At 53.0% G+C, this 27,808-nt stretch overlaps 13 protein-coding genes across 13 annotated transcripts; 8 read left to right on the plus strand and 5 right to left on the minus strand.

Annotated features, from left to right (window-relative positions):
• Nucleotides 1-459: 459 nt before the first annotated feature.
• Nucleotides 460-1,972, plus strand: Asppvi_007132 (aldehyde dehydrogenase family protein; the record flags this gene model as incomplete). Its single annotated transcript, XM_043303025.1, has 3 exons — nt 460-477; nt 520-1,299; nt 1,346-1,972. The coding sequence occupies 3 exons, from the start codon at nt 460-462 to the stop codon at nt 1,970-1,972; spliced, it is 1,425 nt and encodes a 474-aa protein (XP_043158960.1).
• Nucleotides 1,973-2,045: 73 nt separating this feature from the next.
• Asppvi_007133 (amidohydrolase) lies at nt 2,046-3,554 on the minus strand (the record flags this gene model as incomplete). The annotated part of the gene is made up of 3 exons (XM_043303026.1): nt 2,046-2,817; nt 2,883-3,127; nt 3,183-3,554. 3 exons carry the CDS (start codon nt 3,552-3,554, stop codon nt 2,046-2,048), a joined length of 1,389 nt encoding a protein of 462 aa, XP_043158961.1.
• A 182-nt stretch (nt 3,555-3,736) lies between these two features.
• On the minus strand, nt 3,737-4,771 carry Asppvi_007134 (putative NmrA-like family protein; the record flags this gene model as incomplete). The annotated part of the gene is made up of 3 exons (XM_043303027.1): nt 3,737-4,256; nt 4,314-4,408; nt 4,463-4,771. The coding sequence occupies 3 exons, from the start codon at nt 4,769-4,771 to the stop codon at nt 3,737-3,739; spliced, it is 924 nt and encodes a 307-aa protein (XP_043158962.1).
• A 275-nt stretch (nt 4,772-5,046) lies between these two features.
• Asppvi_007135 (uncharacterized protein) lies at nt 5,047-5,720 on the minus strand (the record flags this gene model as incomplete). Its single annotated transcript, XM_043303028.1, has 2 exons — nt 5,047-5,556; nt 5,607-5,720. The coding sequence occupies 2 exons, from the start codon at nt 5,718-5,720 to the stop codon at nt 5,047-5,049; spliced, it is 624 nt and encodes a 207-aa protein (XP_043158963.1).
• A 1,244-nt stretch (nt 5,721-6,964) lies between these two features.
• On the minus strand, nt 6,965-8,071 carry Asppvi_007136 (glycoside hydrolase family 88/105 protein; the record flags this gene model as incomplete). Its single annotated transcript, XM_043303029.1, has 1 exon — nt 6,965-8,071. One exon carries the CDS (start codon nt 8,069-8,071, stop codon nt 6,965-6,967), a length of 1,107 nt encoding a protein of 368 aa, XP_043158964.1.
• A 647-nt stretch (nt 8,072-8,718) lies between these two features.
• Asppvi_007137 (putative 2-ketogluconate transporter) lies at nt 8,719-10,552 on the plus strand (the record flags this gene model as incomplete). The annotated part of the gene is made up of 5 exons (XM_043303030.1): nt 8,719-9,066; nt 9,138-9,415; nt 9,464-9,982; nt 10,037-10,248; nt 10,314-10,552. 5 exons carry the CDS (start codon nt 8,719-8,721, stop codon nt 10,550-10,552), a joined length of 1,596 nt encoding a protein of 531 aa, XP_043158965.1.
• An 871-nt stretch (nt 10,553-11,423) lies between these two features.
• Asppvi_007138 (GDP-mannose transporter into the lumen of the Golgi) lies at nt 11,424-12,677 on the plus strand (the record flags this gene model as incomplete). The annotated part of the gene is made up of 4 exons (XM_043303031.1): nt 11,424-11,660; nt 11,728-11,818; nt 11,877-12,263; nt 12,319-12,677. 4 exons carry the CDS (start codon nt 11,424-11,426, stop codon nt 12,675-12,677), a joined length of 1,074 nt encoding a protein of 357 aa, XP_043158966.1.
• A 1,204-nt stretch (nt 12,678-13,881) lies between these two features.
• On the plus strand, nt 13,882-14,924 carry Asppvi_007139 (formate/nitrite transporter family protein; the record flags this gene model as incomplete). Its single annotated transcript, XM_043303032.1, has 4 exons — nt 13,882-14,169; nt 14,217-14,337; nt 14,393-14,749; nt 14,797-14,924. 4 exons carry the CDS (start codon nt 13,882-13,884, stop codon nt 14,922-14,924), a joined length of 894 nt encoding a protein of 297 aa, XP_043158967.1.
• Nucleotides 14,925-15,081: 157 nt separating this feature from the next.
• On the minus strand, nt 15,082-16,095 carry Asppvi_007140 (GMC family oxidoreductase; the record flags this gene model as incomplete). Its single annotated transcript, XM_043303033.1, has 1 exon — nt 15,082-16,095. The coding sequence occupies one exon, from the start codon at nt 16,093-16,095 to the stop codon at nt 15,082-15,084; it is 1,014 nt and encodes a 337-aa protein (XP_043158968.1).
• Nucleotides 16,096-17,956: 1,861 nt separating this feature from the next.
• On the plus strand, nt 17,957-18,928 carry Asppvi_007141 (uncharacterized protein; the record flags this gene model as incomplete). Its single annotated transcript, XM_043303034.1, has 1 exon — nt 17,957-18,928. One exon carries the CDS (start codon nt 17,957-17,959, stop codon nt 18,926-18,928), a length of 972 nt encoding a protein of 323 aa, XP_043158969.1.
• Nucleotides 18,929-19,547: 619 nt separating this feature from the next.
• On the plus strand, nt 19,548-20,099 carry Asppvi_007142 (uncharacterized protein; the record flags this gene model as incomplete). The annotated part of the gene is made up of 1 exon (XM_043303035.1): nt 19,548-20,099. The coding sequence occupies one exon, from the start codon at nt 19,548-19,550 to the stop codon at nt 20,097-20,099; it is 552 nt and encodes a 183-aa protein (XP_043158970.1).
• A 1,216-nt stretch (nt 20,100-21,315) lies between these two features.
• fphA (putative sensor histidine kinase/response regulator) lies at nt 21,316-25,453 on the plus strand (the record flags this gene model as incomplete). Its single annotated transcript, XM_043303036.1, has 2 exons — nt 21,316-25,086; nt 25,139-25,453. 2 exons carry the CDS (start codon nt 21,316-21,318, stop codon nt 25,451-25,453), a joined length of 4,086 nt encoding a protein of 1,361 aa, XP_043158971.1.
• A 1,060-nt stretch (nt 25,454-26,513) lies between these two features.
• Nucleotides 26,514-27,608, plus strand: Asppvi_007144 (uncharacterized protein; the record flags this gene model as incomplete). Its single annotated transcript, XM_043303037.1, has 1 exon — nt 26,514-27,608. The coding sequence occupies one exon, from the start codon at nt 26,514-26,516 to the stop codon at nt 27,606-27,608; it is 1,095 nt and encodes a 364-aa protein (XP_043158972.1).
• Between the last annotated feature and the right edge of the window lie 200 nt (nt 27,609-27,808).

Raw genomic sequence — 27,808 nt, forward strand, 5'->3', positions numbered from 1 at the left:
CCATCGATCATGTCCGCAAGCCGAGGCAGCACACAACTGCTTTTTTGCAGCTCAGCCTCCTCATCCCGTTCAATACAACACAATTGTAATTCTGAGAACAAGCACTTCAAAAGGCTTCGAGGGAGAATAACTCCCGTCATTGACTTCCGTAGCTGGTCGATTGCCGGCCTCAACACCGATTGGATTTCCCCGCACAGTATCGCAGGTCCACACACCAAAGATCGCGACACTATCGCTGACTACCAGCGTCGGTGTCACGGTGGCTGAGAGTAGCACCAAAGGAATGCCTAATACTAACCAGTCTGGGAACTCGTTGCATGATGATGACGGTCTAAGACAAGGACTGAATGAGGGGACAGATCTTGCTGAGCCATATACTTAAGGCTCATCTTCCTGCCAGTGAATAGTACCGCTCTTCTAATCTATTCTACCCCTCCTTCAACGCATCAATCCATCATCATGTCTTTCGACTTTACGGTATTTATTCCCACCCCTCGGCGACTGTCCTAACAAGTCCAGACGTTCCACAATGTCATCAACAATGAGTTGACGACCACCGCGCAAACCCGTCATGGCATCAACCCTGCGAACAGACAACCCAACCCTGAGGTCCCCGTTTCGACACAAGAAGACCTCGATCGAGCCGTTGATGCCGCTCGCAAAGCGTTCCGAACGTGGTCCAAGACTTCGGTCGACGAGCGCCGGACCGCCCTCAACACCTTCGCAGACAAGATCGAAGCAAACAAGGACGCACTGGCTCGGCTCATGACGCAGGAACAAGGAAAGCCGCTCAGCCAGTCCACCGTCGAGGTCAGAATGGCCGTGCAGTGGACTCGAACCCTCCCCACAATTGAGATCCCCGAAACGGTCATTGAAGACACGGACGAACACACCATCATCCAGCGGTACACGCCCCTCGGCGTCTGCGGGGCCATTGTGCCGTGGAACTTCCCTGTCCTGCTGGCCGTCGGCAAGATCGTCCCTGCCGTGTACACGGGGAACACCGTGATCGTTAAGCCCTCCCCGTTTACGCCGTACTGCGGCCTGAAGCTCGCCGAGCTGGCGGCGCAGTGCTTCCCGCCCGGTGTGGTCCAGGCGTTGAGTGGGGGCGATGACCTGGGGCCTATGATCACGGAGCACCCGGGTATCGACAAGATCAGTTTCACCGGCTCAACGCTCACGGGGAAGCGCGTGATGGCGAGTTGCGCGAAGACCCTGAAGCGGGTGACGCTGGAGCTGGGTGGGAACGACCCGGCCATTGTCTGCGACGATGTCAATATTGATGCGGTCATTCCAAAGGTATTTTGCCTCTGTTTCAAAATGTTACGAGCTACTGACGTTGCAGATCGGTATCCTCTCCTTCCTCTGCTCGAGCCAGATCTGCATGATGGTCAAGCGGTTGTACGTGCACGAGAAGATATACGACGAGTTCCGAGAGAAGCTCGTGGCGTTTGTGGCATCGCTGAAGGTCGGCGACGGCACTGAACCCGACGTTTTCTTCGGCCCTGTGCAGAACGACATGCAGTACGGCAAGGCCAAAGATCTCGTCGAGAGCTTGTCCGCAGAAGGTCTCACCACCGCCCTTGGCGGAACCATCCAGGACTCAGCAGGCTACTTCGTCCCCCCGATCATCGTTGATAACCCGCCCGAGTCGGCCCGGGTCGTCCAGGAAGAGCCGTTTGCGCCGATCCTGCCGATGCTCAAGTGGTCGGATGAGGACGATGTCATTGCGCGGGCGAATGCCACCGAGATGGGGCTCGGCGCATCGGTCTGGAGCAAGGATATGGCCCGCGCTCGACGGATAGCCGATCAGCTCGAGTCGGGGAGCGTGTGGATCAACTCGCACTTTGACGTGTCACCCAAGGCGCCGTTCGGGGGACACAAGTCCAGCGGGATTGGCACCGAATGGGGACTAAACGGGTTGACGGCGTATTGTAACTCGCAGACCCTGTGGGTGAAGCCAGGTCTTTAGCCATAGCTTACAAATCACATCATATCATTCGTAATTCAACATAATCATGTCCATAGATCTCTCATAAATGCAACTACTCCACCGGCCAGCGAGGCTGCAGACGCTCCGTCAAGCCAGCCCGAGCCACCACCTCCCGACTACGTTTCTGTGCCTCGCGCACGACCTCTGCCTCGTCCATAGTCAACAGCTCCCCGTTCCGAACCAGCATCCGCCCATCCACGACCACGACATCGACATCCCTGCCCGTCGCCGTGTAGACCACCGCGCTGACGGGGTTAAACCACGGCTGGAGGTGAATCCTCCGCGTATCAATCGCCACAAAATCCGCCTTTTTACCCACCTCCAGGCTGCCGATGCGGTCGTCGAGGCCCAGCGCGCGCGCGCCGTTGATGGTCGCCATCTCCAGCACGGTCTCCGCCGGCACCGCCGTCGGATCGTACGAGACGCTCTTGTGGATGATACCCGCCAGTTTCATCTCCTGCAGGAGATCGCACGTGTTGTTGCAGGGGGCACCGTCCGTGCCGAGGCCGATATTGACGCCCGCCTGTTGCAGGTCTGGCACGCGGCAGATCCCCGACGCCAGCTTGGCGTTGGAGGTCGGGCAGTGCGCGACGTGGGTGCCGGACGCGGCCAGCGTGGCAATGTCCGCGTCATCCAGGTGGACCATGTGCACCAAGACGGTGGACGGGGAGAGCAGGCCGACGGAGGCGCAGTAGGACATGGGGGTGTGCTTGACCGAGGCGAAGAAGTCGCGGTCAGCGCGGACTTCGGCGCAGTGCATCGTGATGGGGATGTTCTTCTGCCGGGACAGGGCGGTCATCTCGCGGTACAGACTGTCAGACACACTGCTCAAACCGTCAGCGGGACGAGACTCAGGTCGAGGGTTAGAGTTGAGAGGTGCGAGACTTACCCTCCCGGTGTACGCGCGCCAAACCACACGCGGATGCGGTCATTTGCCTTGCCGTTCCACTTCTCCCACATCTGCAGCGTGCCCAGTAGAGATGTCTGCCGGTCTTCCACGAGGCCGGGGTGCATCGCCCATGCATCGTCTTGCGCATACCGCGCGATATCCATGACGATTTTGCCGAGGCAACCGCGGATCCCACTCTCCTCGACGGCCCGACATAGGCCATCGAATCCGTACCGATCGGCGAACTCCCTCAGTTGTGAGTTACAATCATCACCACCCGAGACGGAGCCGAGGGCTTACCATGCTCTCCAAGAAACACGTCGTCCCCGACTTCAACATCTCCCCGATACTCAACCGCGCCGCGGCATAGCCGTCTTCCGCCGTGAAGTTCCCCTGCAGCACCCAGATCCGCTCGCAGAGCCACGACACCAATTCCAGGTCATCAGCTGTGCCCCGGAGCAGCGTCTGGGCTGTATGCATATGTGTGGAGACGAGGCCGGGGATGACGATGCGGCCGCTCAGGTCGTACTCCTCTTCAGTGGGATACTTGGCTCGGAGGATGTCCGTCTTGCCCAAGTCGGCGATTAGCTCGTCCACGACGTGGATGGCCCCATCCTCGATAATTCGTCGGGAGGGGTCTACGGTGATGATGGTTGCGTGTGTGTAGAGCATATCGAGACAACTGTCAGTTACTGAACTTGAAGGTGACTAGACAGCATATTGAGTGTATATATCTTATTCCTCTCTACCCCTCCATCCATCATGGCGATGAGCGGAGACCTCCGATGCGGACGCGGAGATGCGCGAGGAGACTGACCCTCGATCTCAAGTAAGCGAGTCATGTGTAATACTTATTACTTTTGGACATAATTCTGATGCCAGGTATAATCCCGGTTCTCCAACAAAAACTCTCGAATCGCCTCCCGCGGCGTGGTGGGCTCCCGTCCCAGCACCTCCTTCATCAACGGATCGGTGTGGCTGATTTCCCCTTGCGCAATACTGTCGTACCAGCTCACGAGCGCCTGGAAGAACTCGGCGGGCTTGCCACCCTGGTCGTTTGCTGCGCTCAAGCGCACGTACTCCTCTGGAGAGACGACCTGGAATCGGACATTCCGTCCCGTCGTCTCGTTAATCACATCCACTGCCTCGGCAAAAGTGATGGTCTCCCCTGCTGCCAGGAGGACGATCTCGTTCTCGTGACCACCCTGGAGCATTAATCGGGCGTTTGCTTCCCCGAGCTCCTTGCGCAGAGTGAAAGCGCAGCGACCGTCTGCGGGGAGGGACACGGTGGTGGTATCGGGATACCAGTTCATGAACAGCGGGAATGCATCGGCGTAGACTCCCTCGCGGATGGAGGTGAACGTGATTCCCGACCTGGATGATCATCAGTGTACTGCACATTCTGGTACATTCTGAAGAAAGAGAACCTACTCTCTGAGTAAATCTTCCGTCTGCAGATGGGCCTGCTGAATGGCCGCTTTGGAATCGGATTTCAATCCCCCGAATGCGAGCGATGTATACCACACCTATCTAGTCAGTAAGCGACGGTATCTTCTATACGTAATTGCAAAGACACGTACATGCTTGACGCCCGCTCTCTTAGCAGCCTCCACGAAGTTCTGATGCTGCTTGATACGTCTCGCATTGTCGAAGACATTGGTACTAACAAAGAAGAGGTTCTCGACGCCCTGAAAGGCTGCGTCCAGCGTGCGCGGGTCATCGTAGTCTACATGGCGAAATGCAATTCCTCGATCTTCGAATTGTTTTCGATTCGACTCGCGCGACGAGGCGGCCGCGTATTCTGATGAGGGACGGTTGGCTTCGAAGTAGGCGAGGACCTCTTTGCCGAGGCCGCCCGTGGCTCCGGTGATGAGATATTTGAGCGTCATGGCCGTTCTTAAATTTTGTTGATTGGCATAAGTTGACTATTGTCTGACCTGGTGTACAGTTTTATAGTTGTTGTAGCGAGGTGATTTATAATCAACTTGGGGTCCAATACGACACTGATGATGCGTAAGCGGCAGCGCTTTAGATCTTGAAGCCAATGACGATGCTCGATGGGCCAACTGCCGCCATAGAATCGAATCGAATCGACACCGACGATAATGACACGTTACGTAAATAATTGATGGCCTGACAACATCTCCACAACTCTGGATTCAAATCAAATCTCATCGTCAGAGATGAGCTCCATCCCACGAACTTCCCGAATGGTATTCATCAACCGAAACACATTCTTATTCAACGACCGAATCGCCTTCAACATCTCGCCCCTCTCCTGTGCCGACGATCCAGATCCAGCATTTTCCTTGGTAGGTGTTTCCTCTTCATTCTTGCGCTCATACGCCTCCAGAGCATTCTTGATCCCAGCGCATGCTCTCCGTCGCGCATGACCAGTGAGTTTCTGCGCCGCGGAGAGCGGACCGTAAAGGTTATCCGGAAGCGCGCTGCATTTCGCGCCAGCTCGGCTGCACGAACGACACTTGCCGAGGGCAGAGTCGCGGTGGCACATGGTCGAGTCGTCCTCGGTCCATTTCTTGACGCACCGAAGACAGGGCGGGTATCCGGTGGAGATCAGTGGGGGAGCGGCGCGGCGAGCAGCCGGGGCTGGAGCGGCGGCACGGGTCGATCTCGGCAGAGCTGGAGATGGCGGGTGACTGGGGATCTGGTCGAGCTGCTGTCATGTCAGAATGATTCGGAGGTGTTATTGGTAGAGGTACTTACCACAATGGGCTCGTCCGAGTCACTGTTTTGGGGCTTTGTACGCCGGGGTTTCTTCCTGTCTGATCCTGTCGGCCCACTAACCGCTGCGCGCCTTCTCTTCAGCTGATCCGTCATGTTGTTTAAATATTGAATGATCTCAGGAGCAGGCAGAGAGAATGTGTCAAGCCAGGAGTATTCGAGGGGATGCTATTTATGCTGCCGTTGCAAAGCCTCTCCCGTCTATATTCAAGAATGGAAGCAACTATTGTCGACTGCCTGGCATCATTCAATCAAACCACTTGCGTTCGATTGGATGTCATAATTCTCTTTCCTATTCAGCTCAATCAACAATAGGATCCGCGTATTGACAACCTGGCGGCATTCGATGGAACAAAGAAAACCATTGCGCAAAGCACACAAAGACTCGTTGACAGCGGACAAACTCAGATATCCTTTGACATGCTTTAAATCCGATCCTAAATTAGCTTCCTCCACACATCTCTCAGACACTGACTGAAAACTTCAGGTAGGTGGTGGCTCCTCAGTGCAGATGACCGACAATGCCACGTCTAGCAGTAAGATTGGCCGGAGTAGATGCAAACAAATCTTTGTCGACTATTATGTGTCATGAAAGGAATTGACTCTTCGATACCCTTTCTCTCATGCCTGGCGGCCATGTTTGCCATCAAGCATTCATGGCGCAACCACCGTGGGTGGTGGGAAAAGATCCTGAGCTTAGTGATGACCAAGTCCGTTTCATTTTTCGCCGAGTCGAAAAGTCTGCTTGTTCGCATCTTTGTGAGGTGAATGTCACTGTCCAACTGATGCAGTAGTCATCTGCTTCTTTGGGTGCCGCTACAGGCTCCGACATATCGAGTGGAGTTGTTCCGACACCTTTTGGTCGCTGAATGAGTCTGCAAGATCTCAATCCTATACCAATCGTTCGATCAGTTGAACTGTTCTGGGGTTGCATAGTTCGTCTTACCATTTCCGTTGTTCCTGAAGCTATTCGGAATCTTGTCCTGCCCCGCTGGCTGATCCCAGTGCCACCACCTGAGCTCAGCTTTAATATACATGCCTTCGCTCTCATGGACAGTGACTCGATAAAACCGTGGTATTTCCAGTCAATTGGTCTTTACGATCGACCGGCAGAGAATCTGCACCTGCAACTGCCCGTATGATGTCTCCATCGATGAGGAACTGCGCTCAGTCAAGGAATCCTCTACCTATCACGGTGAACGAAATTCTCAAGATGTTTCCTCTTTTACCAAATCATGCGACTGACACATGCATTTCTCCGTAGAGAACTATATAGCAAGCCAACTCCGGCAACCAATCTATCAATGTGGCTCATCATAAGATAACAAAACGAACTGAACTTATAAACATGTCCGCAGGTATTCTCCCAACGCCATAATTGCCATCGCTTGCCCGTATGGCATTGCCGTCAGCGGAATGTCCTTGTAGAACTGCAAGCAATCACCCATTCCCGTGCCGAAGCTGGTATTCTGGAGCTCGCCATGCTCGTCCACCGCGCTCATCACTGCTGCAATCGCTTTCTCCGCGACGGGACGATACTGCCCGCCGATGTATCGCTTGCGGACGGCTTTCAAGATGCCGTACGCAAACCCGGCGGTTGCAGACGCTTCGACGTACGAGTCCGGATGGTCGAGGAGGGTATGCCAGAAGCCGGTCTCGCTCTCCTGGAGCCGCTGCAGGGCCTCGCACTGGGCCTCGAGCGTATCGATGAGGTGGATGCGGATCGGATCCGTCGGCTCGAGGTCGAGCAGCTCGATAATCTCGGGGATGACGATGGTGACCCAGCTGTTGCCGCGGGCCCAGCGTGCGCGCGCAAAGTTGTGCCCTCCCTCCTCGAAGGTCCAACCGTGGAACCAGAGTCCCGTTTGGGTGTCGAAGAGGTACTTGATGTGAACGAGAAACTGCCGCTTGGCCTCGGCAATGTACTCGGGACGGTTCAGGAGCTTGCCGATCTTGGCCAGCGGCAGGACGGTCATCATCAGCGTGTCGTCCCACAGCTGCTGGTAGTTCTCGGTCAGGTAGGTCGCGTGCTGCATGCCGCCGTACCGCGTGCGAGGCAACTCGTACATGGCCCATTCGGCCCAGGCATCCAACCAGGGCAGGTAGGTCACGTTGCCCGTCTTCTCGTAGACGTAGGCCAGCGTCAGGAAGACAGCCATAGTGTTGATGTTCTTGGTGGTGCCGCCCTCAGCGAACCGCGCCGCAAACCAATCTTCAATGATGCGCAGGAGGGACTCATCGCCCGTCATCTCATAGTACTTCCAGATGCCGTACAGCCCGATACCATGCGTCCACTCCCACCCGTGCCAGGATTTGGTGTCAATGACCCGACCATCCTGTAGCCGCAGCAGGAACTTTCCTGTGGCGTCTTTGATGTTGACCAGGTTGGTGATGAGCTGCTTGACGGTCTGATGGACCTCGGTCTGCGAGGGTCTGTTGGACGTCATTCTCGTTTATTTGTTTATGCAGCAGTGGTCAATGAGCAAGCGGTCTTTCTTTATTTCACCTTCCCTAGAATAATAATGGCTGACTCGCTGCATCTGGCTATAAATCATGCGGGGTGGAACCGGCCACTGGTGATACGCGGAAGAAATGGGGGGATTTCTCCGCGTGGGACACAGCAGCCTTCGGGCCATCGACACACCGAAACCCAACGCCAAGCGGGAGCCAATTCCCATCGAGAAGCGAAGTGATTGGCCGTGTCCAAAGCGGTTACGCACAGGAGCTGTTGAGTGGTTGACCATGCCAGTGCTCTCGGGCCATTCCACCCCGCCCACCTCTCAGATCCAGGTATCTCCAGTCATTTGTCCCATGGGGAGGCGTTGCCAAGAAAGCCGGGGAAGAGAGTCAAGCCAGCCAGGAAAGCATGCGCACAGTCGATTTCCATTGCGACCGGGGTAATGATCACTCGAATTGGCTGTCTGTCTGAGACTCGACAAGCCTGGCTGCTTTTTCTCGATAAAAAGTCCAGAGCTCCCCGTTGTCTTTCGTCTCGGTCGGACCTMCCCCTGTGCTGCTGTGTTTCTGTTGGAACCGCTTACAAGCTTTCGTTTCTTCTTCGACTGTCACATTCCATAAGCTTGATTCCACCGTCATGGCAGAAAAAATTGTCTCGAGCCCGGTGGCTTCCAGCTCACCAGGAGCTGGAGATGACCAGAAGCAGCCCAAGGACATCGACCATGTCGAACGAGTGTTGTCTGACGGGCTTACCAAGGATGAGGCCGACTTCTCGCGGATGGACAAGGATCTCCAGGAGTATGTGGCTCGCGGACAGGTCGATGTCGACGAAGCTACCAGCAAGCGTTTGAGACGCATGATCGATCGCCGTGTGCTCATAATCATGATATTCACGTACTTTCTCCAGGCTCTGGATAAGGGTACCTTGTCTTTTGCCTCTATCATGGGCATCCGTACCGATCTGCATCTGCAGAATGGCCAGAAGGTGCCTGCCCCTCTTTCTTCTCGCTGGCTACCTTATATGACGGAAACAGGCGCTAATGGCGGTCACTCTAGTACTCCTGGTTGACGACCTGTATCTACATCGCCGTCTTGATTGTCGAATACCCGACCAACTGGATTATCCAACGTGTCCCTATTGCCAAGTACCTGGGCATCAACATTTGTCTCTGGGGTACCGTGCTGGCTCTGCATGCTGCTTGCACGAGCTTCACGCACATGGTCGTCTTGCGTACACTGCTGGGTATTTTTGAGGCCTGCTGCCAGCCGACCTTCGTCTTGCTGTCCAGTATGTGGTACAAGAGAGAGGAGCAGGCGGCGACCGTGACCTACTGGTAGGTCGACCACGCAACTTTACCATGAATACTGCTCACAATCATCAGGTACATGATGAACGGTGGTCAACAGATCGTCGGCGGTCTGCTCGCATACTGCTTCAGCCTAATCGGCAAGGACAAGGCCATCCACTCCTGGCAGGCCCTGTTCATCACCTACGGCGTCATCTCCGTGCTGTGGGGTCTTTTCGTCATCTTCTGGATGCCCGACTCGCCCATGCGCGCCAAGTGCTTCAACGAGGAGGACAAGCACCTGATGGTCGAGCGAGTCCGTGCCAACCAGACCGGTATGCAGAACAAGAAGTTCCGCGCCTACCAGATGTGGGAGGCCTTCCGCGACCCCCAGATGTACTGCTACTGCGCCATCCAGATCTTCACCACCCTGCCGACCAGCGGTCTGGGTGCGTTCGCCAACATCATCATCAGCGGCTTCAAGTTCTCCGTGCTGCAGACGCAGCTGCTCGCCATGGTGCTGGGCTTTTATATCATTATCGTCCTGCTGAGCTCCGCCTGGCTGGTCAAGAAGACCGGACAGAACCTGCTTGTCATGCTGGCCTTTGTCATTCCGTAAGTCTAGTTCAATGCCCTCCTGGCGTACCGTCCGTTGACACCATGGCCTAGATCCTACGTCGGAACCATCGTCCTCATGACTGTCGAGAACAAGAACATGGGCACCAAGGTCGGCCTCCTGATCAGCTACTACATCACCCTCTCCTTCTGGTCCGCCCAGACCCTCTGTCTCTCCATGATCTCCCGCAACATCGCCGGCGCCACCAAGAAATCCACCGTCGTAGCAGCCACCTTTGTCTCCTGGGCCGTCGGCAACTCCATCGGTAAGCCACCTAACCCAACCTCCTACCTTACAAAAAAAGGTAGACCAAACTAACGAAACATCCAGGCCCCCAAGTCTTCCTCGACAGAGACGCCCCCCGCTACTTCATCGCCTTCGGCGTCCACCTGGGCTGCTACGTCTGCCTGACCATCGCCATCATCTTCCTGCGCTTCTGGCTCGTCCTCCAGAACAAGAGGAAGGCCCGCGTGCTGGCGGAGAGTGGCTTGTCCGCGGAGAACAATCTCGCCCATGCCTTTGAGGACCGCACGGACCAGGAGAACTTGCATTTCCGGTATATCTACTAGATGTCTACGAGTTATGGTTATAATGGGCTTATGTGCATGTGGGATTATCGATTGGTAATAGCACGATATTTAATGTTCCCGTATGCGTTTCCTGTAGGGTAATCTTATTACTCGTAAGCTGCTGGCCGCTGCAGGTACCCGGTCAATGGAGGATGGTGCTATTAACACATTCACTCCTGTCTTTTCACGGATATCTTTATAAGATATAAATAGATTGGTATGAATCACGCTTAATTGTGTATCTCTGCTAGATAGCCTAGTAGGCCAGCCAGAGTGAGCAAGGCGCAACCCTTGCTCACAAAGGGGATTCTAGAGGGTATACTAGACTGTGGATCGCGGAATTTCAAGGGTTTGACTGATATGACAAGATCCATGCCCCCTAACATTCAAAACCTTTAATAATTCCGCGATAATATGGTCTTAGCTCATCTCCACACCCTTATTAGGGCCAATTTCTTGTAGAGGCGTGCGTGTGTGAGACACATTGCGGCACAGAAACTTATGGGGCCGAGTGTAGATTACCCGTAATGGTACATTTCTAAGAATAGGTAAGACATTCTTCTGACAACAACAATTTCGAATCCTCCCAACCAAGATCTGTTACTAGTATATGTAGTTAACTCTCTGAACGTCGAGCTGACTATCTAGAAGCCTAAATCGGTTAGCCAACTCTGCATGGGCCGTAGGTCAGCTTGATCTCCATCCGCCCCTGCATGAATTGTGAAATCATTGTCAGATTCAATTCACTTTTTGCATCTCCCTTCGTCCTTTCTTACCCTGTCCGACATTTTATCCCGCCTCCTCCTCGCTATCCCCATTTCGCAGTGACCTTGCGACCGGCTGACGACTTTGTCCCTCCCCTGCACACGCCATGGCGAGTGCGCGAAACGGCGTCAGCAAGGACGAATTGCTTCCCGTCTACGAGCGTCGGTCACAGCGTGATGGTGACATCTCTGGATCCGTGTCGAGCTTTGCCTCGACTATTGGAAATAATGCCAGTGCTGCTGTGCTCGCCTACTGCCTGTCCTCCATCAGCATGACCCTGGTGAACAAGTACGTCGTTTCTGGCGCCAGCTGGAATTTGAGCTTTCTCTATCTCGCCATGCAGGTGGGTTTTTCTTTCCTGTTCTTTTTATTCGGCATCTCTCGAACAAGATGAACCCTAACCTGACAAGTCTTTCATTGGCACCGTGGCGATATTGGCCTGCAAGAAGACAGGACTCATCCAGAACCTCGCCCTATTTGATTTGAAGAAGGCCCAAACGTGTAGGAGGCTTCCGCTTAGGGCCCGTCGCATGCAAACGCCAACTAAACTCAATCGCAGGGCTGCCGATTTCCCTGCTGCTGGTCGGAATGATCTATACTGGCAACAAAGCGCTGCAATTCCTCTCCGTTCCCGTTTATACCATCTTCAAGAACTTGACAATCATCGTCATTGCGTACGCCGAAGTTTTCATGGTCGGAGGCGGCGTGAAGCCTCTCGCCCTGCTGTCTTTCGGCTTGATGGTGCTCAGCTCCGTCGTGGCAGCCTGGGCCGACGTCCGGAACGCGACAACCGCTACGGTAGGGGCCAGCTCTGACTCGAGAGCCGCGGCTCTGTCGGCTCTCAACGCCGGTTACGCTTGGATGGGGACGAACGTAATCTTCTCTGCCTCGTACGCACTGGGCATGCGCAGGGTAATCAAGAAGACGAATTTTGACAACTGGGACGGTGCGTGTATTGGGCTAGTAGGCGAAGCATCGTCACTGACGGCGCGCTGATTTAGTCATGTTCTACAACAATCTGCTCAGCATCCCCATTTTGCTGCTTGCTTCCGTGCTCGCCGAAGACTGGTCTTCCGAAAATCTACAGAGGAACTTCCCTGCCGAGTCGCGACAAAGCTTGTTTATCGGAATCCTCTACTCTGGCGTGGCCGCCGTCTTCATCTCGTACTGCACGGCCTGGTGCATTCGAGCCACGTCGTCTACCACCTACGCCATGGTGGGCGCTCTGAACAAGCTTCCCCTGGCTGTTGCAGGCATCGTCTTCTTCGCGGCTCCCGTCACATTCGGGAGCGTATCTGCCATTGTGCTTGGGTTCATCAGCGGCCTCGTCTACGCGAGGGCGAAGAACACCGGTGCATAGAGGCCATTACTGCTCGAGTGAAAGTATTTTGCTCTCTTGTCGCTGTCTGGTCTGGGGATATCAGAGCATCAGGGAGTCTCGTGCTGGGGTTGTCGCTGTAGTTCCTACGCCTAGGAACTACTCGTAGTACTCCGTAGTTTAGCCGGTAAAACCGCGGGGGTTGAGCACAGGCCGTGCAGCAGTCAATAACTACGTAGCTGCTTGATGCTCCTTCTCCAGCGCCGTGCCGGTACGAGGTACCCCCTGTCGAACATATTATTAGACTACTATTGCGACTAAGTTAGGATGGTAGTTCAGACGCCTTCGGTGGCTACAAACCAGCCTGGCGTTATTGCAGCTCCATTGTGTTTTAGTATTCATTTGGTCGTTAGATTGAAGGGTATAAAGTACACAGACTTGTCGATTGCGACCCGACATTGTGGCTGTCCATGCGAGAACTCAAGTTTGAGAAATAGCCCTCCAGGAGCAAAGCTATTGGCTTGAAAGCTATAGATAAGGTCGACTGCAGATCCGGGACGGGGCCGAGTTAAGATTTGCCAAAATTCAGTGAAGGGTTCGAGTTCGAGTCATAAGAGGTTCGCTGGTCGATCACTATCAGCTCCTACCTTTACCTTATCATGGCCACAATTTGAGTCCGCGGAGAAACACAACAGCACACGGTCTTCTCTTATCTCTCCTTAGCAGATAAGACGGAGCAAGACCATTGGTGCGGTGGGCATAAACCTAATCGGAGCGGCTGCCCTAACTCATTGCTCCAATTGCCGAATGCAGTAAACCATACTTCTTCTTATCATCCCAAGGGGGAAATGATGGGGTATTCGGTCAGTCAAGGGCTGATCTTATTCCACAACTTTCCCAGAAATCTCAAAATGTGGATCGTGGATCACGGCTGGCTTGGGTAGGTGCGTCGGGTGGAGGAACTTTATTGTGCCGCTTAGGCATACTATCATCACTGTACGTACCCATTAGAAGACCTGATGATTCACTTCCAGACCCAATATTCCGGTGCAGATCTGAGATAAGGAACAGGGCATGGGCCATGGCGTCCGATTGATTCCGGGGCCGTGTATCCCGTAGAGAATATATGAATCATCCCTCTCCTTGTTTTGTTCGTCAAGTCAAACAAACTAGAAATCTAAGCTAGCTGTGATTCAGAAGCGGCCAACACAATTAGCATACCCTTAACCCAAGGCCCCTTACCATCATGACGACAGTCAGCATTGACGCCCACGCTCCAGCCGATGTGGCCCAGTTCGTGGCCGTTGCTGGAGTAAGCAAGGGCAATATGCGCCTCGACAAGGTCTTCTTCAGTGCCTTTTCTGCCGGTTGTCTGCTTGCATTTGCCTGTGGGACGGTCCTGAGTACCAATACAACGGCATGGTTTCAGGAAAATGCGCCCGGCTTGATTCGCACGATATCCGCCCTTGTCTTCCCTTATGGCTTGTGTATGATCGTCTTAACAGGAGCGGACCTCTGCACTGGTTCTTTCATGGTATGCTTTTCAGACTGCTACTCTGCAAATATGCCTAACCTGTGTAGTTCACCACTGTTGCCGCACTCCAACGCAAACTGCCCTGGTACAAGATGCTGCTCCACTGGTTCGTGACCTTCTGGGGCAACCTAGCTGGATCCCTCTTCGTCGTCGCCATCATCTTCGGCTGTAAGCATGCATCTCAATCCCTTGACATCTATCCAGGTCTGACATCTTTCTCAAGATGGCAACATCTTCGCTGCCGACCCCTACAAATCCGAAGTCATCGCCTTCGCCACTAAGAAACAACTCACCCCGGACTTCCACCATATCTTCCTCCGCGGTATCGGCTGCAACTGGCTTGTCTGTCTGGCTTGCTTCCTGGGTGTACAGGGCCGGGATCTCGCCTCTAAGCTGGTAGGTATCTGGTTCCCGACCTTTGCCTTCGTCTCGCTAGGCTTTGACCACGTCGTCGCCAATATGACCTTCATCCCGATGGCGATCTGGCTGGATGCGCCCAAGATCACGGTGGGGCTGTACATCTGGAAGGGGATCATTCCGACGCTGCTGGGGAATATTATTGGAGGCGGATTGTTTGTTGGTAAGTGCACCTCTTGCAAGTTGAGGGACAGCGGCTGACCGAACCAGGCACATACTACTGGTACATGTACCTCTTGAGTGGCGAGATGGTTACCCTCACTGGGATGCGCAAGCCAGGCACGGCAACGCCTCGTTCAGTGGATGTGGAGGCCATGGCTGCTGATAAGCAGAACTAATTGATTGGCATCTTAAGTGGTTGAATTTAGCGTTATGATTCCCTATACAGGTAACACACGGTCAGGCATGTATTGAGTTACTATCAAAGTTATGAATTAGACAAATACTATCTAGTGTCTATTATCAAGCAGGTATACACCCGCCTCTATGAAACTACTACTTTACACTATTAAGATCATATTCCTCGATCAACACCTCTGCGCAAGTCATACCGATCATGTACGCGGGAACCTGCAAGTGGGTGTTCAGCGGAACTGGCACAACGCTCATGTCCGCCACGCGCAAATTCTCGATGCCGAACACGCGGAATCGGCTGTCCACTGCCGCGCCTGGGTCACCAGGTTTGCCCATCTTGAGTGTCCCCGACATGTGCCAGACTGAACTGAGGTTGTTCTTCCAGAACTCGACAAGGTCATCGTCGGATTCGGAAGCCGGCACAACCATTGGGGCCACGGTGTCCTTCAGGAATGACTCGTGCTTGGTCACTTGGAGTGCGTCACGAAGAATCTCGATACAAGCGCGGCGATCAAAGGGATGGGAACGGTACTTGGGATCAAAAAACGGCGGGTCGTCTGGGTTCGACGACTGGAGGCGGACTTCGCCGCTGGATTGTTCGTTCAGGAGAAACAATCCCAGGCAGACATAGCTGGAGTCTTTAACAACCCCAAGAAAGACGAAGTGCATAGAGAAATGAGTCAAGAACTCGTAGTGTGGCATCGTCTCCCGCTTCAGAAAGTCTTGAACAGATGGCGGAAGCGCTTGAAATTCTGCCGACGCGAGGAGATTGTCTGATTTGAAGAAGCCAGCTGCGACCTGACACGAGTAGCGTGTCCATGGCCCGGTCCCGTCCTTCATCCACTGCGCCATGACTCGGTCCATGGCGGCATTGTCGCCGAAGAAGGCATTTCGATCATTCGTTTCTGGCTTCCGTTGGAAGCAGAGAGGAACATAAAGATGATCTTCAAGACCTTGACCCCCTGATGGAAGGTGCTCGACAACTGATATCTGGAAATTTTCAAGTTGACCGGCAGGGCCGATTCCAGAATGCATCAAGATCTTCGGGGTACCAAGTGCGCCAGCAGCGAGGATGACTTCTTTGGAAGCGTGATCTGTACAGAGATACCCTAACGCGCTGAAAGTTAAATTTGGAAGACTTGCATTGTTTGCCATTGCATTCCACTCCGATCGCTTTCTTCCATTGCCTCCTAGTCTTCTCCGCTTGCGCCTCAATGCGTCCCCAGGAAGCGTATGCCATAATTAATGGTGAGAGCTCGGCCCAATCCGCGACCAGTAGGACATCCTCGACGGCAACGATGGTCAGCCAGCCCGGAGACAGAAATTTGGAGCGCAATCTGCGCAGGAAGCTCTAGCGATAGTCGGCATGATACTCTTTCCGCCCGAGGCCGAGGTATGCGAAAAGCTCATCTTCAAGCATAGCTTGTGCAGCCACGTCTGCAATCAAGGGAAGATCTTGCGAGCTGGGTAGCCGTAGATACATGGTGCTTCTGACGTGAATCAAGGATCATAATTGTCTCACCGGTCATAATAGAAAACGAATCGTAATAAGAAAATGCATCGCTTACACTTCCCAACTAACCGCGATGCCGTTTAGTATCAACATTTATCTAGATACCTATGCTTCGGGGCCGACAGACTGTTGGTACGGGGTCACCGTCACCGAACTAGGCAAAGAACCCGAGAAAAGTGGACACTTTACCAAGTGGAGTACCTGTTTTAGATTCTGAGGCTGCCAATCACAAAGTCAAGGCGGCATCAGACAACCACTTTCCCAAACAGGTCACCCACAAAACAGATCCGTATGTGTATCTCCTCGCAGGTCACCTGACTCGAGCCACTTCCTGAGAGGCCACGTTAATGGCAGCAGTCTTGCTCTCGACATCTCCGGCGAATGGGAAGCGTCTAATTCTGTCGACATTTTTGAGGCACTTCTGAACGTGGTTCAAAACTTTGCTGCTGCCTTTTGATCAATCAACAACCGCGTTTCCACAGCAAAATGACTGGAACCGTGGATTGCGCAAAGGCCACAATATCTGGACCCCATAACTGTGGCGCCCGCCACCATGGAACCGACGACCAGAATACCATACCAATGAAGGCAAATCAACGAACAGCACGATGATGATGACAGATGAAAGCGAACTTTCCATTCGATCGCATCTTCCAGTCGCCAGGTTAATAGCGGGCCATTCGGGGTTCTCTTCAACGATTCACCGACCTCGCTATGTGGGCTTTTGCTGCCTCAGGCTAGCTTGATAAGGCATTCATTATGCCTTATCAGGTTTAGTGCCAGCCCGCCATCCCATTCTTCCCCATAACTTTTCGGGTCTCGATGGGAAATGATCGAATCGCCTCAAGGGCGAGAAAGCACGAAAAAAATTGGCTCTCGAACCCCAGACCCCACGCGGCCCATGCGTTCGTTCCTTTAACTTCCTTCTCCTTCTCATTTCCTGAACTTCTCCATTCATTCCCTTGTGCTTATTTATTTTCTTTCCCTCACCAGCCAGTGTCCCTTTATTGTTCTACATCCGCTCTTCATCGGTCTTCGGAGGAGGGGATCCCGCCGCCACCGCGTTATCCCCGTTATTCGGCAATTTGGAAAGCCATTCCCATAGCCAGGAAACCTAGGCTTCGCGGCATCTTTCCCTGGCAGTTCGATCGGTTGGTCAATTGAGGGCTCTCTTCGACTTGCAGTCTTCTCCGGCATCGGTCACCACAGGACATGCAAGTGCGAGCAGTGATCGTCGAAACAAGGCCATCAGCCACCTGGTTATGACAAACAGGACAATTGCGAGATTCGATCTGAAGAGGGTGGCTCTGGAAATACTATGGCGCTCTACCTGACGATTGTAAACCAACTTGTGATATCCGAAATTCTGGCGAAACACCTTTCCCTTTCCTCGATATCGTCGCCTCATTTGCCGTGACATTCTTAGCCGGGTCGTTTTTCTCGTCGCTCCTTCTCAGCAACGTGTGTTCCAACGCTCTTTACGAACGCGGCTCTCGTCTCACCATGTTGAACTCCATAACTGAGCTTCCTGAGGGTGTGGGGGCCAACCCTGAGATTCGCAGTCTGGCCATTCGCATTTTGGTGGTGGTGTTCAACTCGATCGCTCTTTACAATGCCATTGAACTCGTGATTCTCATTTTCCTTACGTTCCATCGCTACAGCGGCCTCTACTTTTGGAGTCTTTTACTTTCGGCCGTACTTGGGGTCATTCCCCATGCTGTTGGTCACCTGCTGCAGTTCTTCCGTGTTGGGCCCATTGGCCTCGCCATCTCCATTGCCACTATTGGTTTTTATTTCATGGTGCCCGGCCAGTCGTTTGTGTTGTACTCTCGACTTCATCTGGTGGTACAGAATCAGAAACTTCTTCGGCGCGTGCTTTACCTTATCATTATTGACTCCATCGTCCTGCTGATTCCAACGACCGTTCTCAACTATCTGACCGTCTACGTCGGCACTCGGCCCGTTATCGAAGGATACAATGTTGTGGAGCGAATACAAGTTTCCTGGTTCGCAGCCCAGGAAATATTCATTTCTGGAATCTATATCGTGGAGACCGTCAGGTTGCTTCGGCTGCGGCCGGACAAAGCACCGGACCGGAACAAGATCATGTACGAGTTGATTGCGATCAACCTTGTCATGGTGCTTATGGACGTGGCTCTTCTGGTCTTGGAGTATCTCGGTCTCTACACCCTTCAGGTGACGATCAAGGCGGCGGTATACAGTGTCAAGCTCAAGCTCGAATTTGGTGTACTGAGGAAGCTAGTCTCTCTCGTCCATGCTCCTCAGGTCTCGAGTACCACCGACATCGACGAGTATCCCACCTTTGTCGACCCATCTCAAATCACTGGCGATGTCACACACGCGGCGCCGGTCAATCAACGAACCTCTACACGCGGATGGGATACAATCTCACTTGATAGCCTTGTTCGAGACGACGGAAACAGTCGACACTTTGAACATACCCAACCTCCATGACACTGCACTGCACTTGATGTTATCAACCATTCGAAAATACGCACTAAATGTGCCTCAACCTTGCAATCAGGGTAGGACTGTGTCCTCTTCCAGTACATCCAGATTCTGGATTTTTGGTATCGATCGCCAGCCATCACTACTGGTTGAGCCCGACTGAGACTTCAAGCAGTCGCCTGCACCGGGCCGATTCCATTGGTATGAAGCTTTGCCGTCGATCTTGGCCGTCGAGCTTGGCCGTCATGTACGATTTCGGCAAATACGCACCTGCACACTTCCAGCCATAATTCCTCATCTTGTACCATCTATTGTACTGTCCACTGCACAGTCTGTGAAAAGATTTGGACACGACTTGGGAAGCATACCCTTGGCACATCACGTACATTGCCTCGCAGATGTATCTTACTGTATATCGTTGCCAACTTTGTAGATATGAGCCAGATACGGGTCCTGTACCCATAATTCATGAACACGTTATTTTGTTCCTGCGGTCACCTACCGTAGAGCCGTGATGCAACTTTGCAACGCCACAGTGGTGGCACTCCGTAGCCACCACATCTACACACCTTGTCAGTAACTAGACAAACCCTACGACCAACCCTACGACCAACCTACATCAATCATGCAGCAAGTCTACACCCACGAAGGACCCTACGAGTCAATCCCCTCGACCGCACCCCCAGGCCTCCAGTTCCTCAAACACTTCCTCCCAGCCCTGGACTCCCTCGATCCAAACGCAAACCCCGTCTCCCCCTTCATCCACCCCGACGCCCGAGTCTTCGCCGGCAGCGGTCCTCCAAACAGAGGCACAGACGTAGTCGGCCTCCTGAACGTCCGCCAGCGACATATCCAGTACTTCCACCACGACGTACACAAGGCGTGGGATATCGCACGACCGGATACGGGGAACGGTACCGGGACCCGGACGGTGATGTTCGAGGCGACGAGCGGCACCGTCTTCCGTAATGACCCGGATGAGTTCGAGGTGCGGGTGAGAGAGTTTAACGTTCTCGAGCTGGAGAGGGCAGGCTCTCAGTCTGACGGCGATGACGAGAGTAAGGGAGGGTTTGTCGCGATCGAGATGCGGACGTACATGGATGCTCGGCCGGTGCAGGACCAAGCGGCGCGATTGCAGCGGGAGTCGGCGTATGGGGAGGCGAAGTCAACGGGTTGATTTGGCGTTCAGTATTAAATATAGACAAAGGCTAGTCTAGTGGCTGCGAGACTGTGGCTTAGCAATGACTATCATCTATATGTCTTTGGCGCCGTTCTTATCAATCCCAGTGTCTCATGTCCGTTAGTGTATCCCTAGAAAGGAACGTAGAAGTTCCGCCCGGATACATGATGTCATCCGTAAGAAAGTTTGCCGCACTGGCGATTTCGATGATGCATACTGCTTATAGGACGGAGTATCTGCAGGAGAATGTAGGAGTCAAGTTGAGATGCAGGGCAACGACGCAGGAACGAGTCATTTGCTGGGAGTGCTGCGCCCCAAGTGACTCAAGGGGCGCCTGAGGCGCTCATCAGACCCCTTTCTTGGCTTCGAATCTCGCTCGGGGATAGATGGCAGACACCTCAGGCACGTCTCTACCTGGCTACCGAGGCGTTATTCATAGAATGTAATTGGCGAGATCGAGTCTAGGCAAAAGTGGCGCCTCAGGCATTGACCGCCAGAGGAAGGCTCCAGCGCGATCATTGGATAGCCGAGCTCCGCGGGTCCGAGAATTTAGATGAGATGGAGCTGCTAAAAGTGGGATCTCTCCACTCTCAACTGTCGTACGGACAATGGGTCCTGGCAAGTTGGCAACAGAATTCAGCTCCATACGGAGTGCTATGACCTTGATTTTCATGACTATGGGTTTTCATTAGTCCATCTGCCACTGCGAATGTGTATCGACTAAGCAATCCCATCAGCTTGGTTCGATGGAGGGACACTGGGGCAGTTGCCCGCAATACGCAACGCATTGGAGCCCTCTTTGAAGTTTTTGGTTGCGTCGTACAATATATGCCTCTACTCGGATCTTGTTCGTATTGGTACGGCTATCTCACCCACCTACTCTGTTAACCGTCGCTAACTGTTTCTTTCTGTCATGTTCAGAGCTTCTCCCACCTGCCCCGCATTCAGCCGGGCCTACGACTGCGATTTTTCTTACCCTTTCCACAATTCGCTCCCGGCATCCACCGCATCGGCATTTTCTGGCTGCTTTTCGTGCCAGATTAGTCTCAAAGGCAGATACTGTGACTAGGTGCAGGAACCGCTCTGGATTCACGAAGTGGATGTGAAACCGAGTTCGACGTGATTGGGGTCTTGCCAACCAAACCAACCCATTCGCCAAATGATGGTATAGTCACGTCGGTCGCCGCGTTTCGTTTTTGAGTTGTCGTCCAGCATGGCGTCGAGAGCCAACGCCTCCTCTCCGACGAGGCAGAAGACTGATGGGGACCCCGCCGAAACAACGCCAGGAGCTGTAGGAGAGGAAGGCGCCGTCACTCACACAACGAACTCAGGCCCGGGGCGTACCACAAGCTTCGAGAGCGCAGACCGAGTGTACCCGATCCGGTCGGTCGTCTCCGTTGATCCGTCAACGGTCTCTCAGTCGGAACAGCAGACGCAGAGTAGTTTGAGCTCACCCGCCACCGGAGCGCGAGAATGGTCTATCATCGATGCCGAGACCTGGGATAAGATGCGAACGCAAACGAAAACAAGTACAGGCGATTCTACCGCTACTGAGCCCTCCCCGCCAGCACCGGATGCTGCACGTTCATCGCCCGATCCTCACGGCCTCAGTCACGCGCCGGTTCCGGGTTCTGCTCTGACCAAGACCCAGGATCCAGAAGTCGATCCCGACCACGGTCTTGTTACTGCCCGATTTCGTCATGTAGTGACCGATGGTGGTCATATGGTCATCACTGGAAGAGCCAATGACTCGTATCAAGCATGCGAAGACGAACCGATTCACATCCCCGGTGCAGTGCAGAGTTTTGGGTGTTTGATTGTGCTGCGGGAGGAAAGTGACGGGAAGTTCGCGGTCCGCGTAGCCAGCGAGAATTCTGAGGTCATCCTTGGATATTCACCCAAGGGTCTCTTTGCACTACCAAACTTCTGTGACATTTTGGATGAAGATCAGACAGAGAATCTATTGGATCATCTTGATTTCGTCCGCGAGGATGGATACAATCCTTCCGTCGATGGCCCCGAGGTTTTCCTTTTGTCTGTGAAGCTCCCTTCTGGTAAACCTCGGCGATTCTGGTGCGCCGCCCATCTCAGCCCAGCCGACTCAAATTTGGTCATCTGCGAGTTTGAATTGGAGGACGACCGGATCAATCCCTTGAGTGTTTCTGGTCTGACTACCCCGGTGACACCGACCGATACTCTTGGAGTCGAACCGACGCCAGAACAACTCGAGCACAGCACTGTCAATATCAGTCAACCCCTGCGAGTGCTACGAAACGCGCGTCGGAGACGAGGCGAGGCCGCTGCAATGGAAGTGTTTAGCATTTTATCTCAAATCCAAGATCAATTGGGTCGTGCCAAGTCGTTGGAATCCTTGTTAAACACGGCCACTGGTTTGGTGAAAGAATTGACCGGTTTTCATCGTGTTCTGATCTATCAGTTCGATACCGACTGGAACGGAACTGTTGTTGCTGAACTGGTTGATCCCAAAGCGAGCGTCGACTTGTACAAAGGACTCTGCTTTCCAGCCTCTGATATTCCAAAGCAAGCGCGCGACTTGTATCGAATCAACAAAGTCCGCTTGCTGTATGATCGCGATCAGGTCACGTCGCGATTGGTCTGCCGGACTCTGGAGGACTTGCAAACTCCTGTAGACATGACGCATTCCTACCTGCGTGCAATGTCGCCCATTCACCTCAAATATTTGGCAAATATGGGGGTACGTGCTTCGATGTCGATCAGTATCAGTGGCTTCAACGAGCTGTGGGGTCTCATCTCATGTCACACCTACGGGACTCACGGCATGAGAGTCTCCTTTCCGGTTCGAAAAATGTGCCGGTTGATTGGCGACACTGTGTCGCGGAATATCGAACGTCTGTCTTACGCATCACGGCTCCAAGCCCGCAAACTGATCAATACCGTCCCGACCGACCAAAATCCCTCGGGATATATCATCGCTACTTCGGACGATCTGCTCAAACTCTTTGACGCCGACTATGGTGCTCTCTCAATCCGTGATGAGACGAAGCTTCTGGGAAAGATGACGCACTCGCAGGAAATCTTGGCCCTACTGGAATACCTCAGGATGCGACGGATGAATTCTGTGGTTGCTTCACATCACATCACCAAAGACTTTCCAGATCTCTTTTATCCGCCTGGATTCAAGCACGTATCCGGCATGCTCTATGTGCCTTTGTCGCCCGGTGGCACCGATTTCATGGTCTTCTTCCGTCGAGGACATCTTACGGAGATCAAATGGGCCGGAAACCCATATGACAAGAAACCACAAAATGGCCATCTGGAACCGCGCAGAAGTTTTCAAACCTGGCGAGAAACAGTCCTCGATCAATCTCGAGAATGGACCGAGTCCGATGTTGAGACGGCAGCTGTGTTGTGTCTCGTTTATGGCAAGTTCATTAAAGTGTGGCGACAAAAGGAAGCCGCAATGGAGAACTCGCAGTTGACGCGGCTCCTGCTCGCAAACTCAGCCCATGAAGTTCGCACGCCACTGAATGCTGTTATCAACTATCTGGAGATTGCTTTGGAAGGCTCCTTAGACACGGAGACCCGCGACAACCTTACGAAGTCCTACTCTGCATCCAAATCTCTGATCTATGTCATCAACGACCTTCTGGATCTGACAAACACCGAAAAGGGTCAGAAACTCATCAAAGACGAAATATTCGACCTTCTAGTGACTTTCCGAGAAGCAACTGATATGTTTGAAGGAGAGGCCAAGCGTAAGAAGATTGACTATAAAGTGGTAGCGCACCCTGGACTTCCCGCAGCGGTCATTGGCGACCAACGTCGTGTTCGTCAGGTGTTCACCAATCTCATTTCAAATGCGATTCGGCATACAACCGCAGGCAGCGTGATCACGGAGATTTGGCGCTCTTCCGAGCAGGCGCGGCCGGGTTGCGTGCTGGTCCAAATGACCGTTTTGGACACGGGATCAGGAATGTCTCAGAGCACCCTTGAGGCTTTGTTCCAAGAACTTGAGCAAGTTTCGGCAGAAGATGACAGTAGTTGGTTCGATCCGGAAGACCAGGTACATTCGCCCGACTCAGGCGGTCAGGATAAACGTGTACTGGGTTTGGGTCTGGCGTTGGTAGCTCGCATTGTTCGCAACATGCACGGCCAGTTGAGTGTTCGGTCGGACGAGGGTAGGGGCAGCCGTTTCAAGATCTCACTTAACTTCCCAGTTCCGGACGACGCGGCATCTGGTAAACCAGAAGAGCCATCTGCACCCGAAACCGTGGAACCGGCAGTTCCGATTCGGCCGGAAGAAGAGTTCATGCTTGTCGACAGCAAGTCCATTTTAAGCGGCGGGCGCAGGCGTAGTACGGGCAGCGATCACAGCAGGGGCAGTTACAATAGCTCTCGCAGCGGCAGAAGTAACAGGAGCGAAGCCGATCGATTGATTAGTGCCATGCAGGAGTCCCCTCTGCTACAACGAACAACCAGCGAAGGATCTGAGCGGAGAGGTCCCAGGCCGGTGGAACTTACGCAGGGCAGCGCGGACAACAGTCATGCAACGTCTAGCCAATCTCTTCCAAACCTGAAGGACAAATGGAGTCCACAACAGTGGCCGGTGACACAAGCTTGCCCCTTTCCGAGCACGGCACGCACGACGATGCCTCCTGTCTCCCCGCCTCCGCCTGGCCAGGAACCTGTTACCGACTCTGGAGTTCCAATGACAGCGATACGCATTCCGCCAGAAGACGTGGAGCGGCCACCCTCACCGCCGGCCAAAGCTTTGCCCAGCTTGCCAAGCACGGCGGAACTATCCTCAGCACCTGCCCCCAATGCTGAGCCGACTACTCTGCACGTTCTCGTTGCCGAGGACGACCCTATTAACAGCAAGATCGTGCAGAAACGACTAGGTAAACTCGGGCACGCTGTCATCCTCACAGCAAATGGCGAAGAATGTGCGAGCTCCTTTCGCGGTGATTCTGCGAAGATCGACGTTGTCCTGATGGATATTCAGGTAATTAACTTCTTTTCCTCGGTAGGCATTCAAGCCATGCTAACCCAGTCAGATGCCAATTGTCGACGGCATAGAGTCCACCCGAATGATCCGCCAGTTCGAGCGAGAACTAGAAGTCCCGCTGTCTGACAAAGCCAGCAAGAATGGCCGCGTACCCGTCTTCGCCGTCTCAGCATCGCTCCTTGAAAAAGACGCACAACTGTACATTGAAGCCGGCTTTGACGGGTGGATCATGAAACCCATCAACTTCAACCGGTTGGKTGTTCTCTTTGACGGACTTCAGAACCATGACATCCGTAATGCAGCCACCTACCAGCCCGGCCATTGGGAGTTGGGAGGCTGGTTCAAACGCCATGGGGAACTCTGACCTTCTACAATTTTTTCCCTGTCCTTTTATCGTCTCATCGCATCACCATCGGCACCTTACCTCAGCAACTCGTTCCGACGGGTCTCATCTGTGGAATTGTCAGTTGTCGTCATCAAGCATGGGCGGAAGTGTTGTAGGTTTGTTTTCACAAGGGGTCCAGAAGTTCGAGAGAGTTTTCCATCTTTCTCTAGATTTCTTGTTTGTCATTTTGATTGATTTTGCCTCCCATATACCCAGCTACGGAATACGTCCATATCACGTGTCACTGATTGATGAAAAGCATGTCATGTCATGTCGTTGGGCAATGATAGCTCTGCATGCATTTGATGATTTTCTTCTGTGGTTTGTTTGGGGCGTTAATTAGCCCTCTCTCTATTCGGTATCTGTGCTGTGCAGATCTTCGATGCATCCTATGCGCGACTACAAAGCTAGTCAGTCGTTTCCCCCGGGAGATTGTGGCTTAGCAGTGATGCTTTTGTCGATATGTATTAACCGCTGTTCTTATGAATTACAGTGTTCATATCCATACTGTATTGTATCCGTAGAGAGGCACTCCGTAGAGAAATCTCATTCAAGATACATAATGTCATCTATAAGAAAGTTCGCTGCACTGGCGAACTTTCTTATACATGTTATTTTCTAGGACAAAGTACTTCTCATCAGATCAATTAAGAACAAGGCCAACAACACTGGGCAAGTCATTTGAGGGTATGTGTTGCACACCAAGTGACTCGGGATGGGTATCACACCCCTTCCTTGGCTTCAAATGATTGCAGATACCTCAGGCATTTTGCGAATTGCCCTAGCTGAATTGATTAGGGTTCGGTCTGCTTTGGGATTAGCGCGGTACACACTCCCACAAGGATCTATACCTAATTCTATTCTGCCACTCCACAAAATCTATCCTCTTTAGCCAACGAGAAACATTCTTTGCCTTTTACGGAATACTCCTTACCTACGACTTGGTCTTATCAGCCTTCCTTCTCTAGGTAAGGATCTACTTCTCGTTCTTAGCTCTAACTTTGTGCGGAACAGAACTATGTCTACCMACTCGACCCAAATGGATGTCGACAATGCTCCAGCTCAATTATCCCCTGCGAGACAACGTTCGACCACAGTGATATACAATGGTTCTCCGCTACCAGCAGATGCCCCTTCAGATGACAGGGAAGCTCTTTTGCTGGAACTTGGTCAGGCACTTGAGACGCAGGCAGTACCCGCATCGTTTTGGGCCTGCCTCCAAGTAGCGGACCTATCAGCATTACGGACTTTCGTCCAAGAAGCTCGAGCGGCACCACGCATATGCGAACTGTTATCCGACACATTCTATGCGCTTCCCCGCATGTGGCGTCAGAACCCACCGGAAGATCCTAGCTCATCATGTTCATCTTCATCACGAGGATCGGACCTCTCTGATGATGTTCCCCGTTCCAGATCACCTAGAAAAATCGCTAAAGAACGCGATGGAGGCAAGTGCGTAGTCACTGGACGTCAGAGAGTCCAAGCTTGTCCTATATTCCCCCATTGCTTGTTAAAGAAAAAGAAGCCTACAGATCTCACAAGGTCTATACCTGACCTTTGGAAGTTGTTGTCACTGTTCTTTGACAATGAGGATGTCCTCCAATGGAAGAACGCGATCTTCCCAAACCCCGACCAACCAACCGACGGCATCCCAGAAAATCTCACATGTCTCTCCCCCAATGTACATGGGGACTGGGCGGACGGATATTGTGCGTTCAAACCACTTCGTGTGTCTTCCGACGGTCGGGAAATGGAGTACAAATTCCACTGGTTGCCTCGCGAGCCCCATGGGCCGACGGACAAGGTGGATCTTTCAAGACGTCCGTTATCGACCGCGGGTCTCGATCAGTCTGAGGGCAGATTTTCCTACACTTTTGAAGGCCATCGGATTCAATCTGGAGACACGTTCTTCCTGAAGACGAGCGACCCAGTCACTCACCCCCTGCCCAGTTTCACGCTGTTACAAATGTCGTGGAAGTTGACTCAGATCGTGGCCTTGTCTGCGGCCGCAGAGGACCCAGACCCAGAAGACGATGTCGACAAGTTAGAGACCTATAACAAAGAAGTCATAGACAGATGGATGGCAGAGCCATCTGACGATGACGATAACGACTTTTTCACTGCAGGAGTTTGATATTACAAGGCTTTCTCTCAGTTCGACCTCCACTACGCACTCTCTGCTGAAAACAAGGACGAACACAGAGGTTGCTCAAGCGTCAGGCTAAGAGCCTGTCGTTTTCCATGATGTTTGAGCGGCTGAGGCAGGCACTGCAGAAGTGTCGAAGGCGCTGCAATTTGCCCTGATTATATTTGAAGGCGCTGCAATATGCCCTG

Source organism: Aspergillus pseudoviridinutans, assembly GCF_018340605.1.
Source record: "Aspergillus pseudoviridinutans IFM 55266 DNA, scaffold_5, whole genome shotgun sequence".
Classification (NCBI taxonomy): domain Eukaryota; kingdom Fungi; phylum Ascomycota; class Eurotiomycetes; order Eurotiales; family Aspergillaceae; genus Aspergillus; species Aspergillus pseudoviridinutans.